Source organism: Lepidochelys kempii, chromosome 8 (assembly GCF_965140285.1).
Source record: "Lepidochelys kempii isolate rLepKem1 chromosome 8, rLepKem1.hap1, whole genome shotgun sequence".
Classification (NCBI taxonomy): Eukaryota; Metazoa; Chordata; order Testudines; family Cheloniidae; genus Lepidochelys; species Lepidochelys kempii.
The window spans coordinates 18128113-18147387 of NC_136387.1; the positions used below are offsets into that span (position 1 = coordinate 18128113).

The 19275-nt window shown below is 45.2% G+C and overlaps 2 protein-coding genes across 4 annotated transcripts in view; one reads left to right on the forward strand and one right to left on the reverse strand.

Annotated features, from left to right (window-relative positions):
• SH3RF2 (SH3 domain containing ring finger 2) overlaps positions 1-19275 on the forward strand; it is a 79177-nt gene that overhangs the window by 14916 nt on the left and 44986 nt on the right. The gene's annotated exons all lie outside the window — the stretch shown is intronic.
• The window catches only part of LARS1 (leucyl-tRNA synthetase 1), a 117609-nt gene continuing 115452 nt past the window's right edge, over positions 17119-19275 (reverse strand). Inside the window, exon 32 of the mRNA XM_073355722.2 lies at positions 17119-17689. Coding sequence (XP_073211823.1) covers positions 17631-17689 — 59 coding nt within the window. The 3' untranslated portion in view covers positions 17119-17630. The remainder of the gene's footprint in view (positions 17690-19275) is intronic.

Sequence of the window (19275 nt, forward strand, 5' to 3'; positions counted from 1 at the left end):
AAAGTCTGGAGTGTAGAGTTGGCCTAAGTAAATGTTTGCTATCAAAGAAGTGCAATAGTGGGAGAATTTAAGACAAAGGCTAGGGTAGACACAGTCCAAGCCAGCAAGTTATCTATAATAAGCGTATAATCGTGCCAAATTGTAGTCCTGAAACTTCAATAACAGTTTCACTTATCTGTTAAAAAGTTAAGTAGGTCTGGCAAGATATAATACGCTTCCCTGGTCTCAAACAATGGGAATTTGTAAGTTATTGCATAGCGTGCACAGTGATTTGGAATTGAGAAGTCTTCATGTTTGTGTGTGTCACGGAGGTTGAAAGGAAAGGGAATATGGCTAAAATGAGATGCATTTATAAGAGAAAGGGTCAACAGATCATCCTATTCATATCTATACTGGCTACTCCTCATCTTTTGTTTTAAAGGGGAACTTAGTGCAGGTGAGATACGATGGATTGACCAAACTGGAAACAGTTTAGCCAACAGAAATGGGTACAACATGTGCAGCATGAGCACAGATTGCCACACCCCATTCCACCAATGTGCTGCAGATATAATCTACAGAAACCACTCCTAGAGCTGAGCATATAGCTCACTGTGTTGAGTTACCCGTTGTCTCTCTAGTGAGACTGCAAACAATTCTGAAAACCTTTAACTCATATAAATAGACCTTTGCAGTCAATAGGCCTGCGCGTATGATTCAGGACTGCTCAGGGGAGTAAAGGTTGGCAGGATTGAAACCACGGCTGTGTCTACACTTAAAGCGCCACTGTGGCAAAGCTACAGTGCTGCAGCTGTGCTGCTGTAGCATTCAGTGTGGCCACTTACGAAAGCAAGGGGAGGGGTTGGCCCATCGCCATAGGTGTTGCCACAGGTAATCCACCTCCCTGAGATGTGATAGCCAGCTTGGCAGAAGAATGCTTCTGTTGACCCAGTGCTGCCTACACCAGGAGCTGAGTCTGCTTAACTATGTCACTCAGGGGTGTGGATTTTTCACACCCATGAGCAACGTAAGTGGGTTGACTTACCTTTGAGTATCGACCTGGCCCAAGATTGTAAATTGTGGTGGTGGGTTAGTGATGCGGCCTCCTGTCTATTATGGTCAACCCGTTCATTTCACATAGACCACCCAAAACCCGACAACTGTCAGTGGCCTCTGGTCACTACTAAACTTCACTCAGACAAGTCCTCAAGGAGGTGAAAACTACTGAGCAAAACCATGCAAAGCAATCTTAATTAAAGGTGAAGTCAGGCAAAACTCACCCACTTGGTTGTATCTAGTTTCATGTTTAACTAAAAATGGAGTTCTGTTCACTGAAAGAGTAGTTGAGGGTTCAAGACCCCACTGGTGGCTGTTGGCCATGGGCAGGCCATGGGCCTTATGAAATGCTCTGGTGGGCTGTGTATGGCTCATGGGCTGTAGGTTGGGCACCACTGTCTCAGGCAATGAAGACGAGTCCTTTCATTTCTCCTGAAATGTCACTTTTGCACCTCTTAAGAGTTTGCTTTTATGATAAGAAGTAACTGTTGCCGGAGAGCTGCAGCCCCCCCCCACTCACATGTTGACACTGATCCTCAGTCTTTACTCTTCTGTGGCTTTGCAGGGAGTGGGAGGAGGATGTTCTTTCAAAAACCTCAGTATGGTTTGAACACTTGACTAAACTTTGTTCAGACTTTTGATGGAGCACAAGGCACAGAGCCAGTCTGGAGGAGTTAGGGACAAGTGGGCTTCAATTTCACATGCTTCCATTAGGAATGGATCTGAACAGAAACTCTGGATCCAAACACTTCTGAACATTGGGGTGTTCAAAATATAGATCCAGATTATAGATTTTGGCCCATCTCTAACTGATGTCAGGGCAGCACAGGATGGGACCAAGGGGCAATGGCACCAAAGAGAATTAAACAGACGTTTACAAACTGAATCAAAAGCCTCTAACAGGCAAGAAGTCAATTTGAAAGATCTCCAGATTTGGATTTCTTTTTCCTAGCGATGAATACCTTGTTCCTAGAAATAAATCACTGCTCCAGAGCAGAGCATAGTGAGGTACATAAACATCTACCAAAAGGCCGGACACTGCCTCAATGTGCCGTTGCCTTTAACCCTCTCATGCTATTGTACAAATAATCCAGTACTTGAAGCAGAATAGAGCTGCAAGCACATCTTGGATCTGTGCAGCCGTTTACGTTGACTCTCCTATCCGTTCACTAAAGAATGGCCATGCCTCTTCTCTGCAGCATCTCTGCTTCTCAATGTCCTGCCCAACCTTTTGGGTGGCACATCTGGGCCTAGTTTTGTTTTTCACAGCTCATTTACAATGTTCCAGTTCTATTTCTGGTCATCTGTGTCTGTCTAACTGACAATGACTGCAGCCTGATTTCCCAACACCCACTGGACAGAACATTTTTGAATGTGCTCTTGACAGTCTCCCTGTCAGAGACCAGCATTTTAAAGATACTTAGGGCCTGAATCTGCTCTGCATTGTGCCAGCAAGACTCAGGAGTAACTCCATTCCTGTCATTGAAGTTACACCCATGAAACTGAGATCAGAATCAGGCTCCTGTTATTTAGTCCAGGGAAACTATGCCAGTCTGGGAGGAGACTACATGGTTTGGATGGTTTTCTGTATTCGAGTTTACAGGTGCAGGCAAGAGAGATTCCAGGGCATTTCCTGTGTAGAATTATCAACACTGCAGCTGAGAAAGTTACTTGAGTGAAAATCCAAATGTACCTGAACCAAGCCATGTTTGAGCCTGCCAAAATCATCCTAAACATTGTGAATCGGCTCTAGCAATCAGAGCAGTAATGTGCTGGAGGGGGGCTCCAAGGCCTCTAATTAACATCCTGCCACTAAACTGAAAGGAGTGAACTTCCTACTTCAGTTAAGCTTGCTGGCACACTGGATCCTACCAAAAGGCATTCTCTAAGGATCATAATCACTGAACAGCATTTTTTCCCCTTTGGAATGGACCAAAACACACCAAATAGGAGGTATTTTCAAAAAAATTTCCCAAGAGAAGGTACTAGCAGACTTCTTTGCCCCACCTCTCCTCCAACACACATACATGGGGCCTGATGCTCTGGCACACTAAATCCCTTTAACATTGCCAGAGCATCAAAGTGGATGTAATGGGGACAGCAATGGCCCCTGGGAATATCTCCCATGCAGAGGGTCTCCCCAGTTGGCCTACAGCCGGTTTCTGTGACATAGTTCTGTGCCAGCACTGATCCTATGTTAAGGGAGAGAAGGGGCAGCCTGGGGGGAAGAGACTTGGCTGGAGCACACTCCTCTCTGGCTATTCCCTTTCTGTCATGGCCCACAGAGGAGAAAGGAACACAGAAAGTAAGTTAGATCAGCCCAAAGGCATTAAGTCCAGGACCACAGAAACCCACAATCTGAGATGGATTCAATACTGACATAGAGGGAAGGATGCCACCTATTTAAACAAGGTCACTACTTCTTACAACACTCTGTGTCATTCTTGAATGTCTCCTGTCCAAGCATGTGAGATCGCCAGCTGGTTGGAGGCCCTGCAGAAAGCAGGCATTATGCAGTAATTAAGGACAACAAGCTGGAGAGAGAACCAAGGTGCTGCTCATTTCTTTATGTTTACCTACATAGCTGTTGCCTTTTCCAGGAATACAGTTGGTTGGGAAAAAAGGGGAAATCCACAGTAGCGTCCTTAGCTTGGTTCTGCCTAAATCATTTGCAATGTGCACCCTTGGAAATGGGATTAAAGGGAAATTCTGTGGAAAATGCATTGTTCTGATGCCTAAAACAACCACGTGTTCATCCTGATGTATCCCAACCAGTTTGTTTGCTCCATTCATCCAGCTGCCAGGGCACCACAAGTCAGATCACGCTGCTTGTCATGAACGGCATTCAATGGAATTGCCTGAGACTTGGTTTATCCAGAAATCTGTCTTCATCTGCCTCATTGTTCTTCCTTATTTGTCTTTATTTCTTGGCATTTTTAATGTGCCTTCCTCCCTCCTTTCTTTTAAATCCAATAATATGAGTTATGCAATTTTATAATAATCCAGCATCAATAATGGGGAAGTTATAACTAGCTCATTTAACATAATTATAGTGCACATTTATCCCAGCTATGAGGAGATGCTTTGAACTGCTTCCATATAGATAGATAGATATTAATTTGTCTCTCCATTTTGTATGGCAGGAGATTCAGATGTTTTGGACGATTGCCACAGCTCCGCTAAAGCCAGATGCAAAACAAACAAAAAAAACCCCAAAATTCAGCCAGAAAGATTAGTTCTCCCACCTCCCTCTCAAATGCATCAGTATTGCAGGAAGCAAAAAGAGCCACATTCTGCTGTCACTTACACCCTGTACAAGTGAGGGCAGAATCTTGCCCAGAGATTTTATTGTGGTGGTAAACCACGGAGCTCTTGAACTTCGCAGCCTTTAGTTTTGGCTGTTGCATTCTCTCTTCGCCATCTCCTGAATTCTCAAAATAATGTTTTACACTGGGACCAGACACCAACTGCATGATATAACTGGACTAGCTCACTACAAGTGCTGGGCAAGCTCATTTGCCGTAATTTCTACCCTTCAAACACTGTGATCTTAAAATATCCACTCATACATTAGTGCAATATTAGGGTCACATTCCACTTAGGTAAGACAAAAAGGGAGCTTAGAGAGAGAAAAAAAAATGGAAAAAAATAGAAAAACGGGTGGGCATAAGGCAACGTTATTACAGACTGAAAAACAGAGAGACTAGGGAGTGGGGAGCCTCTAGCTAGCTTCTTTTGGGGGCAAGAGGGGAATTCTCCCCTGAATGTCTAGCACAGGTTCCCTGTAGCTTAAAAGAAGTGGTTTATAAAATTGAATCATACTTGGGAAAAAACACACACACTCACATATATAGCCATTGAAATCTCAGGAAAATGAGTTTACAAACACAAACCATGATTGCACACCCCAAAAAGAACATGCAATGTTTGCACAACATGACATTCATCCATTCCTACTTGGCGCCCTAAAAATGTGACCAAAGAGTTTAACATTGATACTTAATTACCCCTTTTTGCCACACAACCCTCTCTCCCCCCAACCCCCCCCCCCCCCCAGTAATGATTGGGAGTATTCAAGTAGGAGAATGTGAAAGACTCGGTCACTTTAAAAGGATTGCTGTTATAGGCCCAGTATTGCATAGGCATCCTGGAAAACCTTCTCCCTTCACATGTATTTTTCATCCATGTTGTGTTCTGTTGGCCATTCTGGGATGCGTTAAGGTAGATGAAGCTTTTCGGAGCCCAGGCTGAGATACTTTGGTAATGAATGCTACCAAAACCCTGAGTGGGTTGGGTGTGAGCCTAAACCACCCTGCACACTTGTGGCACAATAGTAATATGGAGATGGAATTGCCATATCCTCTCACACTCACAGTTCTTTAGTAAGGGTCCGGTTCTATCCATTCAAGTCAATTGGAGTTTTGCCTTTGATCTTGATTGGCCAAATTCTGAATTGCTTATTCCGGCAAAATTCCCACTAGAGTCAATAGCCATGAGTAAAGACCTCAGATATGGGGAGGGATAGCTCAGTGGTTTGAGCTTTGGCCTGCTAAACCCAGGGTTGTGAGCTCAATCCTTGAGGGGGCCATTTAGGGATATGGGGCAAAAATTGGGGATTGGTCCTGCTCTGAGTAGGGGGTTGGACTAGATGACCTCCTGAGGTTCCTTTCAACCCTGAGATTCTATGATTCACTATTTTGTCCCAGTAGTAGCAGGATCTGGCCCCAGGTTCCATGGCACATTTACACTTTGTCCTTTATTTATTTTAGAGATTTGAATCAAAGATACACATCCAGATAAATTAAAAAGGTACACGCAGCGTAATAAAAAATGGTGCTCCTCCAGCCTGCATTCCTGTTTTATATCAAAGTTCGGCATCCTTAGTGTGTATGTGCACATGTACATATGAGAGAGAGACGGAGAGAGGAACATTGAATGCAGGGGATCTTTCAAATGTATCATCATTTCTAAAGTTATCTGGGTTAAACTTTCTGCCACTACTAATACTCTGTGAAAATGAACAGCAGTTCTCAGAGTATCTCCAACTAGGGAGAGGGGCATCTGGCTGGAGACTTGGAGGAACTCACTAGGCTACACAAGAGATGCTGCTTCTAGATGCATGTTCTTCATTACTTTGAGCTACCAATTACTTGATTTCTGCAGTTATACTTACCTCATTTAAAAACAGGCTAAACAGGTTTATTTTCAGATGCTGCTGATACAATCCCAAAAGCAGGCAGAAACCAAGCAATGGCTGAGGGTGTGTCTACACTGCAATTAAAAACCCATGGCTGGCCTGTGCCAGCTGATTCAGCCTCGCGGGGCTTGGGCTCACGGGACTGTTTAATTTAATTGCAGTGTAGATATTTGGGCTCAGACTGGAGCCTGGGATCTAGGACCCTCAAAAGTGGGAGGGTCCCAGAGCTCGGGATCCAGCCCAAGCGCCGATGTCTACCCCTCAGTTAAACAGCCCTCTGAGGGTAATCCAAGCAAAGAATTAGATCTTAGGTATGTCCAGAGCTCCCAGAACCGCATACTTTAGTGCCATGTGCAGTGATCAAAATTAACATAGAGATGCCCATAGTAGTCTCTGCTCTTCACCTCTCCCAGTTTCAGTAGGCTTTATTTACTGTACCTTTTTATTTTAGTCATTGTTCTTTGTCTTTAGATATTTCATGAAAGCTTTTGCAAAATGGTGAGCCTTGCTGTGCTCTCTGTAAGCCATCAGGTTCAGGTTTTCCTCCTTCAGCAGGCTGTGAAGTACTGTTGGTTTATGCTCAGATAAATTTGTTAGTCTCTAAGGTGCCACAAGACCTCCTTTTCTTTCGTTTATTAGGGTTACTCTTGGGGGCGGGTTCTGTAATTCTATCAATGTATTGCTTGTGTCACTTGTGTTCTCATACAGAGCTCTACTTCTGCAAGTTCCCTCCCACTGGCGCTATCCTTCCAGCCCCAGAATCAGATGAACACACACACACATTAACAGAGCACATCTGAGAGGACCGGGTTAATCAGCACTCCCAAGCTGACCCCTTATATGTCCCTGGACCCAGTAGGCTGGATCGAGCAGCACTTCCAAGCTGCCTCCCTCATATGCCCCAGGTACAGCAAGCCCCTATCCCCACTTGATGAGCAAACCCCACAGGATTTTGGGGTGCTGCAGGGATCTTTAGCTTAGGTACAAGGAGCGTTGCTGCAGAGTGAATGGGGAAGCCAAAAAAAACCCATGGTGGGGTGGGGAGAAGAAACCAGTTTAACCATAAATGATACTTATTGCCAGGTAATAACCATACGGGAGCCAAACAAACCAAAAGGTTATAATATTAAATCTAACATAATTTTGATTATAAAAGTCAGGTTTAGAAAACTATAACTGATCACACAAGTCAGGGTCAGAAGGCTACACCTAGAGAGAGAGAGAGAGCACAGAGCTGACCAGTAACAGTAACAGTACTCTCTGCAAAGAACATCTTATCACTGGTTCTAGAAAGTCACCCTGAACACTATCAGCTGCATTGTCCCAGAGACACATAGCTGGACTGGGAGTCTCTGATGTTGTTTTACCACAGCCCACAGAGATCCTTAAAGGTTGAAATAAGGGTATTGATCTATGTCCTGACGTGGAACCAGTGGAAGATGCAGAACTTTAGTACGTGCTGTCAGTGTTTTTTCCAGCCAAGGAGGGGAGCTGCTGTGTTCTGCATGGGTTTCAGTTTCCATAGCTCCTTCACATTTAGTCCTATGTACAGTGAGTTATAAAGTCTGGAGGTGGCAGCTATTGATCACTGTGAAATTTACACATGAAAAGCGCTATGTTAGCCCGAGGGGTCATTATGATTATCATCATTTCCTGGCCAGATGGAGGTGAAGGAAGCTACTTCCCACTACTGATGCTCCCGTGGTGTTCAGGATGAGTACTGGGTCCTGTAAAATGCAGATATTCATCACTATCTCATTGAATGGAAGGCAAATGCACTTCATCAGTGAGTCTCCTGATGTACTGTTAACCATAAACCCATGAATAGGTGAAAAATCCCGCTGTGGAGAGACAGGATGAATGTACTGTAGATACTGAGCTAAGAAGCACTTCAGCATCATCATTAATTATTATTACCATAGAAGCTAATAAGAGTTTTGCAGCTAACTTCAATAGGCATTTAATCTGGCCAGTAGGGCCATAGGTGTGCTCAGCTACATAAAACCATGAGAGAGAGAGAAAGTCTCTGCCCGAAGATGTTTACAGTCAGCATTAGATTCTCTACACCAGTTAAGGAGCAACAGAGCCAGAGAAGAGATTAATGGAAGGGTAAGCAAAAGAAGAGGGATTTGAACCAGGGAGGCCACTAGGTGACACAATAAGAGGGAGTCTGTTCCAGTCATAGTGAAAAACATGGTGTGATGGAAAGGCACTGAATTTTGAGTATCAGGAGAAAAAGGGGAACATTGAGGATTGAGGAATGGGGGAAAGGGTTGAGTTTGAGAGGGGGTGTAGGAGGAAAGGAGATCAACAATGTAGGTGGAGGCAAAGCTGTAGACACTGAAAAAGGTGAAAATGAACATCTTAAACTTAATCTGGAAAGAGAGAGAGAAAAAAAAGCTACAGAAGATATTCAATGGGGAGAGATATGGTCAGAACATCAGGACAAGATGATACTTCATTTGTAGTGTTTTGGATAGATTGGGGAGCTGGGAAGGCCAGAGAGATAGAGGTAAAGGAACTAATCAATGTACATGCCAACGTTTAACAATTTGGACAGAGAGGGATTATTGTATTTTAGAGACATTGCAAAGAAAGAAGCAGCAAGATTTGACAAGAGCCTGAACTTGAGGGTAAGGAAGGACAATGAGGTGTTGAGGAAATGAAGCCCAGGTTACAGGGAGGACAATCCAGCATACATTCTTTTACACTGGGAGCTCGAGAAAATTTGAAGTATATGGACAGGATCTACTGTATCCCTCAAAGACAAAGCCTTAGAGAGACCGTGTGATGATACTGACAAAGTTAGGGAGGGCATGTTGATCACAAGTAAAAGGAGTGGCTAGTATAGGAGGCAATGCCTGCAGGTGGATTAAGAGCCATGGTAGTGATCAGCCAAACAGTTCTTTTCCACATGGATAGCCCCAGAAGGTTTTTATATGCATATGCATTAACTTTAGAAACTAGACTGACTGTGAGCAAAACAAATAGTGAGCTACACCCACACCCCACTGGAAAGCCTCTATATCTAACTGAGCGGGTGCCATTGCCAATCCAATCTACAGTCACAAACCATACGGTATGACAATTCCAAACTCCTCCACTTCCTGGGGGTTGACTTTGTTCACAAAGAAAATAACAATGAGGTAATATCAAGATCCTCCCCAGGTTTAGCCTCTCCCGGAGTGCCTCCCTCCAGATTGCTCAACCCACTCCCTAGATCTTCTCTCCTAAGAGAGTCACTCTTGTCTCCCACATATCTAGGTGGGGTGATGAGTTGCCTGACTCAGCAAATCAGCAGACCCTGCTTAACCCTTTTCTAGCAGGATCAACAGCTACTAACAAAGCCAAGGGTCTCACTCAAACATTGTCAGCCTGTTACACTAGATTGAGTATTTCTAGACATGGTTAATGGGTTTGATCCACATCTTGTGTTCATGAGGTGCTAAGAGCAGCGGTTCTCACCCGGGGGTCTGCGGCCCCCTGGGGGTCTGCAAGCCCTTTCAGGTGGGCTGTGGAGCCCTGCAGCTGACACCCGGTGCCCCAAGCCTCAGCCCCGAAGCCAGGAGCAGCGTGGGGGCTGAAGCCAGGAGCCCCACCCCTGCTGAAGCTGGGAGCTGCACTGGGAGCCCCCGCACGCATACACAGCCCCTAGCTACCCCCTGCCTGCACCCTGAGCTACTCCCCTTTTCACACACAGCCCCTAACTACCCCCCTGCCTGCACTCAGTCCCTAGCTACCCTCTGCCTGAACCCTGAGCTACTCCCCTGCCTGCAAACAGCCCCTAGCTGTCCCTTCTCTGTACCCTGAGCAGTTTTCAGACTTTTTGAACTGAGTCCCCGCTTTGAGTTATATTTTTGGTTGCATCCCCCCACTGCCCAGGCAGACTGGGTGGCCTCCTGAGTGAGTCAGGGGGTGGAGGTGGCGCTCCCTCCCTGGACCTCACTGTGCAGAGCTGGCTTGAGCCCCACCAGCCCTTGCCCCCCCACAAATAAAGGTAAAATTATCCCTCTTCTCCAACCCCCGCTGGGCTCTGGTGTTTTTATAGCATGTTGAGGGGAGCCTCAGCAAGGAAAAAGTTGAGAACCCCTCCTAAGAGGACCACAGTCGTACACTCTTACTAGAGCTTTCTTCAGTACAGCATCACTAATGCTGTTCAGAAGAGAGGGGGAATTTCACCTGCTGACAGCAACCAAGAGAGCTGATTTCCAGAGTGTGAAGGGAACAGGCTGGTCTCAATACATGTCACTAAGAAGGTAACGAAACAGAGATGCCAGTGAAAAGTCTGATGACATTCCTCGGTGAATAAACTAGAGGACAGTTTTGATCCTTTCTTTCAGTCTGTTGACATTTAAAGCTGCATTGGCAGATACATCCTGGCCTCATCTGACTATTTCTGCAATCAGATTAAAATTTACTCTCTTTGTTAAGTATATGTATAAAATAAGCTAGCCTCATGTGGGCTCTGCACAAACAAATATCTCTGTTTCTTTCAGATATTTCAGACCCTTTTTAGTCCAGATTTGAATTTAAAGTGAACTGATAGGTTCTTCAAACTACATCTACCAGGGCCTTTGCAGCCATGTACTATCTAAGGGAGACTGACAGTCACTTTTGGCTCTGGACAATTTGATATACCTTGAAAGTTAAATCTTCAGTTAACAAATGTCCCTCCTGCTTAGGTGTATTTAGTTCTTAAAATAGATCGAAATCAGAGCAAGTGCTATGCTTAAATTATGCACGTGAAACCAAGCACTGCATGTCATTGCCACACATGCACAAAACTTCATTTCAGAGAAGAACATAACAGCAGCATTTCCATGTTTGCTTTTTAAAAATTACTCCAGGCTGGAGAGATTGAGCTTGACATTTCAACATGAAGTCTCTGGTTATCTCTAGAACCATTCTTCAGAGGTTTTGTTGTGAGCGTTTTCTTCCCGATAGCACCAGTGATGTGCTAGGTAATCCATGGACAATAAGACAAGGTACCAACTCTGAAGAGCTTATGAACCTAAAGGCTTAGTTAGGTCCATTTAACAATGGCTTACTTTGTGGGTGGGGGTGCCAAGCAGGTACAATGGGAGGCATTGTGTCTCAGGCAGTCACAATAACTCCCAGAGGTTCCCAGCACGCTGGCCATGTGTGTAACATATGAGGGGGAAACGTGTGTCTTGTCTTTCTGTAAGTGCTTCCACAATTATGGATTGTGACCCCAGTCATCAATGGACGGGGTCATGAACTCCTCTGAACTGCTCTACAAAATGGCATCCTCCAGCGTGACCTTGCACGCAGCATACGTGCAAAGTCACGTTGCAGAGAGGTTGCCATTTTGCTCTACAGTCTGACCTTGAGGGCATCATACATGCAAGATCATTTTGTAGGCCCATGTTGCTTTGTTGCTGTCTGCTGTCACAGAAATCAGTAAGTCCTAAATGGGGTCATGCAGGTAAAAAGTTTGGGAACAGCTAATGCCTGGTCAATGTAAAACATAAGACTATTGCTACCAGCTAATGGAGTAAGCCTTTTAGCTCAGTGGTGTCCAGACTTTTCCTGTCGTGCCCCCACACCTTACCAGTAATGGAATCTGTCCATGCCCCCCATCTCCACTACTGCACAGTTGGCTCAGCAGAAGAGTTTGGGCTGAAGGCAGAGCTGGGGACTGAACTGAGGATGGGGGGAAGAGCTAGGGCTAGAGGTGAAGGTAGCCTGCGGGCAGAGAGGGAATGAGCACAGAGCTGGACTAGGGGTGGAGCAGGGGGCAGAGTGGAGCTGTGGCCAGGGCTGAAACTGGGCTGGGGGCAGAGCAGGGGACAGACTAGAGCTGCAGATGGGGCCGGAGCTGAGCTGGGTGGTGCTCCCTCCAGCCCCGCTGTATGCCTCCCCTGCGTGCCCCACAGTTTGGGGACCACTGTTTTAGCTCAAGTGGTAGCAGCCTTGATCAAATTTCTGGGGTTTAAAATCCCACTAATGACCTGGGCCCCCACTGAGCCCTCTTTAATAGATGCCACATGCATTTCCTACTGAGACCGACTAGTGAAAGATGGTGGCAAGGCTGCATGTGCGTGGGACCCATCCACGGGTAGCATAGATATTTCTGGTTTCTCTCTATTTCAGGCCAGCTCTAGCAAAGGCAAGAATTACTGGGGACACCTGTGGCTGCAGCCATCTCATTCTAAACACCACAGTTGATTGTATTGGACTCATCTGCTGTAATACAGTGAAACTGTTGCAAGGCAGCCAGGCTTTTCACATCATGTTTGCATTGATCAATTTAGATTAACAGGGCAACTTACTGCTCAGTTCTTCATTCAGATGGACTAAAACAGCAGTGCTTGGATCCAGGTTTAGGCTGAGTTGGGCAGAAGGGGTTCTGGAATTCCAGGCAGAACCAAGGCTAGATTGTGCATTGGATGGTGCCAAAATGAGTTTTTAATGCAATCTTGTGAATTGTCATAGGTTTGCAAGGACATAACTGAATATGGATTAGCCAAGTCATAGAGAGCTCCTGGCCAGGGGGACAAAGGGAGACACAAAGTAAAGGGCACTGAGGCCTCCAGAACCTTTTAAACTACAGGTCATAATTGTATAGGGGCTCAGCACGAGCACCTGCCACTGGAGCCAGTGACACCTGTGGGTACTCAGCACCTCTGACAAACGAAGCCTTGTATCTCTTGGGCTAACATAAGTCATTTAAGTTGCAAGTATAAGATTGTTTGGCCCTTACATCCTGAGAGAGAGAGAGAGAGAGAGAGAGAGACTGACTGTGCTCAGAAGATGAATATTAAAGCCACTTGTTTCTGGTTGTTTCAACAACAAACTCTAGTGACTGAAAAAACAGAGCTTGCGGAGTTTGGACTTTGTCAAAGAAATTAAGGCTACACAGGGTTCTTTTGTTGCCTTTCCTATTGCACAGATGCACTTCAAGTACAACTAAGACAGGTGCATGCATTTTTACCATTAGCAGATATTACAGTACAAAATGAATTACTTAATTAGCATTAAACATTAATATTAATTGCTTCATGTTTCAAAATACTTTGAAGGTGTAAAGAGCTTTGAAGGTATTACAGGAAGTTTTTCTTTTCCCGGCTCCTTTCTCTGTAGTAAGCAGCAATGATTACCTAACTATTCTTGAAGAACATTCTCTTCCCAAGTTCTAGGTCACTTTCTGATCTTTCCCAAGCTCTAATTAACTTGGAGTCTAATCTTTCTCTGGAATCATACCTCCCTCCCAGAATACTGCTGGGATTGACTGATTTCTGTACATGAACTGCTAGCCAAATCCTAAGCTTTGACATATCTTAGCTAGATTTGCAGTTGTGGAAACTTGTATTTCTCTACACACAGAAAGCAACCAAACACTTTCAGTCTGAACGTCAAACACAAGAACAAACATGAAATTGCAACAACGTGGGTGTGGGTGTGTTGCCTGTTATATGTTGGCTCAGTGCTGCCTCCCAACACCCAGGTACATTTAAAACCAGACCAGAGAAAGCACTAACAAATGTAGAGAGTAGGGAACAATCCTGCAGTGATAGGAGCTAGTTGACTAAAAAGGTCTTTTCCATCTACTATCACAAGTCCAGTCGACCCCCTCCTCTTGGCCACTCACCAGACTGCTGTGAGGGGACTCAGCCGCTGGCTCCCTTGTGTTTTAAGCCTCCAGAATCTGAACAAAGCCCTGGCTCTGGCCCAGTCTTGGGGACCTTTGGCACCCCCTTCTGAGAGTTGTAACCACACAGCCCACTGCTAGGTCCCTGGAGCCCTCAGACTCTCCCGGTAGCTTTAACACATCCTTCCCCAGAACTCCATGCGAAAGTGAGAGCCATCTGGCTTACCTCTTCAAGGAACAAGTGATAAGGTATAGCACATACAGACACTTTGCACAGGGTTTTACAACATTATTGCTATTTCTTTAATAGCACAAGTCTATACAAGGACAATAAAGGCTACACACACTTTCCAGCCCCAATTTCCTCACCTCTCTGGAGCATTCTTTGCACGGGGGTCAGAATCCTTTGGGGCTGTCCACCATCCTTCTGTTGCCGTGTATGGTTGTATTTGGCTCTTCTTCTCTGACCTTGGTCTGTCTCGTATCCCTCTCCAGCTCAAACTTCCTGTGTGTGCCCCAGCATCTTCCCCTTTCCAACCTCTCCAATTCCTTCCCTCCCTGTTGAGGGAATTTGGAGAGAACTGTGTTGCCCTAGAGAGCAGTAACTCTTCTGTTCTCCCCAGGTAAGGCCTACTGAGGTGTTGATAGTCCTTAACCATTGGCTATTGCCACGGTCTGGCAGGGCCAGAGACCCAGCCCCACACTAGCACATTTACACAGGGGAATTCAATGATACAGCCATTTTCATAGTAACAACTTAATAATCAACCAGAATTTCATACAGGTTCCCCAAACCATCGCACATATCAAGGGCCAAATTCTCCTCACACGTTGGTCCTGATTCAGTCAAGCTCTACAGCATGGGTTTTAGTCACATTGAAATCCATGGGACTTAAGGCTATGCTTATGTACTTTGCTGATTTAGGACCACAGACCCCATTCCCTCCACGGGAGCTCTTGGGCCTCAAGATAGGAGGTGAGCTCAGAATATTTGCTTTGGAGCCACGGAAGCTTTCGGAAATGAAAGAACCAAGCTGGCCCTTTGGAAACATTAGCTGTTGAGCTACGCTCTCAAGAGGGAGAGTGTTTTTTTACAGCCACGCGGAGCTTCAGTTTTGACAGACTATGCTGGTGAAGGATAGTGGGAGAGCAATTTTGTGAATCACTGAGGGAGCAGCTCAGCAGAATCTAAAAGGGAACACAAGTGTCAGATAAAAACATTGTTTAAAATAACAGTTTTGCCCTGATTTGGGGGCGATAGCCACTTTCAGTGGAGAACACCACCCCTAAGCACTTTCCACAGGAAGCAGTAATCAGCCTTAAGTCCCCACCCCCACCCCAGCGAGTGGTGATTCCTACGTTACAGATGGGGAACTAAACAACAGAGATGTTAAGTGAGGCACTTCAGGCCACACAGCCTGTCCCCAGCAACAGCCAGTAATAGGACTCCAAAATTCCTGACTTCCAGGCCTGTGATTGGCCCACTAGCCTGTGCTGCCTCTCCAATAAGATTATGATTATGATGATTTAATGTATATTGGTTATTATGTGAGAAGCAAGACAGGATCTTGGAGCAGGAACCAGGGACTTCAATTTTTTCCATTCATACTAGTAGAGTTTAGTTTACTTTTGTTTTAATTTAGGGCTCATGAAGGTAAGGTGACTTAATAATAATACTTGACTCTTACATGGCACTTTTCATACATAGATCTCAAAGCGAAGTCAGGATCATTATGCTCAATTTACAGATGGGGAAACTGAGGAATGAGGAGGGAAGTGACTTGCCAAAGGTCATCCAGCAAACCAGTGGCAGAGCCAGGAATTAAATCCCAGTCTCCTAAGTCCTGGTCCAGTGCCCTAGCCACCAGGACACTCTGTCACCCAGCCCTTGACTGCCCTAGGGACTGAAATCCACAATTTATCCATTGAATGGGCACAGCCTGAGCAATAGCAGCGGAAGCTCCCCACTGCCCCCTTAACATGCCTTGCTCCCTCACCTAGAAAGTCCACTTCTAGATAGTGATACAAATTATTCACTCCCTATGGACCATACAGTCCTTGGCCTCTCAGCCGATGGCAGCAGATCGCTTTTGAACAGTTCACGTCAACACGTTTAACAGTAGTGAATGCCACTTTAATAAAAGGTCACGCTCCAAAAAGTACCTATAATGAATTAAGCACATTTGCCAGCTGCTTTACACATAATGTGCAGTTAGCCCCCCTACATAAAGTTGCAAAACCCAAAGAATGGAGAGAGTTAATCTAGGACTGCAGAGACAAGATAAAAGAGATGAAGAGGCATTTGCTGGTGCTATCTTTAGCATTAGCAGTTTCATTTAACTCTGGTCTGGACACTGGAGCCAAGGAGATGGGACGGCGGTCCAGAATGTGGTCCTCAGAATATTTGTTCTACAGCACATGGGAGGTGACTACAGAACTCAGCTGGTTTTAAAGGGATCCTAAACATCTGGGGCTTTATTGCGGCAGGCGCTGTGTAATTGTGGGGACTAGAGGTTGTGGAGCCGCAATAGAACAGGGGAACCCCAGACCATGTACCAAGGGAGGTGCTTGTGACAACCTCCCTTAAGGGGAGGGAACAGCAATGCACCTTTCTTTTGCTCTTAATTCTGCTATCAACACAAAGGAGGAGGAATGGACCTTATCCATGCCTCTTCCATGCCCACTTCGAGGTTCCCCAGGGAAGCCCTAGAAGATGACATTTCCTGTGTCTGGGGAGCATAAGGATGGCAGCTGTTCCCAGCCACTGTGAGGGGAGGGGCAGAAGAGACCAAGTGGTGGAGCCTTCTGAGACGGGTTCCCCCCCCCTTCTTCGGAGTGCCACTTGGAACTGCCTGACCCACCAGCCTGGGCTCTCTTTACACTGTATTGCTGATGCAAGCCAGCCAAGCCCTCCCCCTCAAGCTTCAGACTGCACTTTACCAGCACACATACAGGTAGGGACACATCCCGGCTGCAGCTTTACACACAGATGCTGAGATCAGCTCTGCATGGGAAGGCTCAGCTAAGGAATTTCCCAGTACTCAAGTACATGCCCCCGCTCTAGAGAGTAGACCCAAATTTGCACCATCTTGCGCTGCACAGAGAATTGTACAGTGTAAACTCATGAAACTCGGCCCCTCTCTCAATGTGGAGAGAGGTATGCAACAGCTTTTTGCCCCCCAGTTATGAATTCCACACGCTGGGTTTTAGACAAAACAAAACAAGTTTATTAACTACAAAAGATAGATTTTAAGTGATTACAAGGGATAGCAAACATATCAAAGCAGATTACCCAGCAAATAAAACAAAACACAATCTAAGATTAATATACTAAAGAAATTGGTTACAAGTAGCAAATTCTCAAGCTAAATGATGTTTTAGGCAGATTCCAGAGACTTGCTTGCAGCTTAAAACTCCAGATATTCCTTTCACAAGCCAGACACCTTCTAGCCTGGGGGCTCAGTCCTCCCCACCCACCCCCAGCTCAGTCTCTTTGTTTCTCAGGTGTTTCCAGCAGCCTTCTTTCTTGGGCAGGGAGTTAGTGAAGAACAAATCACAATAATGTCACTCCCCTGCCTTAAATAGTTTTTGCATATGGCGAGAATCCTTTGTCTCCCAGGGTGGTTCCCACCCTTAGTTAGTGGAAAAATACTAGTATTTTCATGAAGTCCAGTACCAGGTGACTTTGTCACATGACCCTGCTGCCATAACTCAGAGGCTGTTTGCATGGTCCCCAGGAAGACTTCCCGATGGGAGATTAGTATCTTCAAAGACCTGTTGTTTTCCCTAATGGCACTTCCCAACTGGCCATCCAGACTGATTGCATTCTGTTTGGTGAGCATTCCCTAGGTGTAAAACACATTTGTAATAGATGCATAGGCAATATTCCTAATTTTTCAGGAACAAAAATGATACATGCATACAAATAGGATAACCATATTCAGTAAATCATAACCTTTCCAATGATATCTCACATCACCCATCTTGCATAAAATATATCTTAGTTATGCCATAATCATATCATAACCATATCTCCATGAAGAATATGGGGCGTAATGCCACACCTTCTTGCACAGATCCTCCCAATACTGGCGCATCTGCATGTCTGGAAACAACCCAGCCTTTGTAATATGTATCCCAGGGTGGAACTTCCCCTGGGAGCTGATGGTGTTCTTTGCACCTTCTTCTGAAGCACCTTGGTACTGACCGCTAATGGAGACAGGACACCAAACTCAATGGATGACTAGTCTTATCCAATGTGTCAGTTCCAACATTCCTAACTGATCAGAGACTAAGCAGTTCAGATTTCTTTCAGCACGAATGACTGTGGAAAGGATGATAGAATGGGGTCTTTTGCAAGTGGAGGGGGGAATCTTTTTTCAAGTCCCTGCATCTCCCGCATGCCAAGTGAGTGCCCTAAACACTAGGCTATATAGTCTCTTTCTCTCTCTGGCCCAGTGACTGTTTAACTATTTATACAAAGTGGAAGAGCTCTATCAGGAGAGAGACCCACTTCAGAATAGCCAACAGCCAGGGCACTCTTCTGAAATATGGGAAACTGAAGTTCCAGTCCCTCCGCTGAACCAGGCAGAGAAGGGACTTGAACCAGGCTCTCACCTATCCCTGGTGAAAGCTGTAAGTATTGGGCTATTGGCTATTCTGAGAGTTCCCCTCCACAGCTCCCATGAGAAACTTCAAAAGATCTCAGGGTGAGACCCTGATGCAGAGTGGGAACAACTTTCAAAATCTCCAAAATTTTTGCATGGAAGAGAGAATTGTTTCCCACCCAACTCCAATTTTTTTTTCTGGTCTTTAGACCTTGGCTGCAGCGTTCTGGGCCACCATGGTATGTTGTATCTATAATCCGCAATGGATCTTTGGGATATTTATGACTTATACTTTTTCAATCTTTGCCCTGGGGGAAACAGGATACCCCTGGAACCCTCTCTCAAGTTCAGAGTTCTTAGTGAATGATCTATATACTTCCACAGAGAATGGAGCTGCCATTATTTCAAGAGATATAACAATTGCAGTGAAGGTACCTGATCATATTCCACTAGGAATTGCATAATTGCAAATAAAAATGTATTAAAGGAAACATATTTTATAAGATGCATAACCTGTGGAACCCACTGCTGCAAGATATTATTGAGGCAAACAATACTGTAGGATTCACAAAAGGATTAATACTTTATAAGAGTAAGAAGAACAACATCTGCAGTTACACTAGCTGGGGTAAACTTTATCGGCTATATCCACCCTCCTTCTTCACAGCATAATACCAACAACTAACTGGCTCAGGTTAGAAAGAAACTTCTCCCATAGGCATGCTATTGCGAAATTGTGTAGCATTAGGGTTTTCATAGAATATTACAGTTGGAAGAGACCTCAGGAGGTCACCTAGTCCAATCCCCTCCTCAAAGCAGGAGCA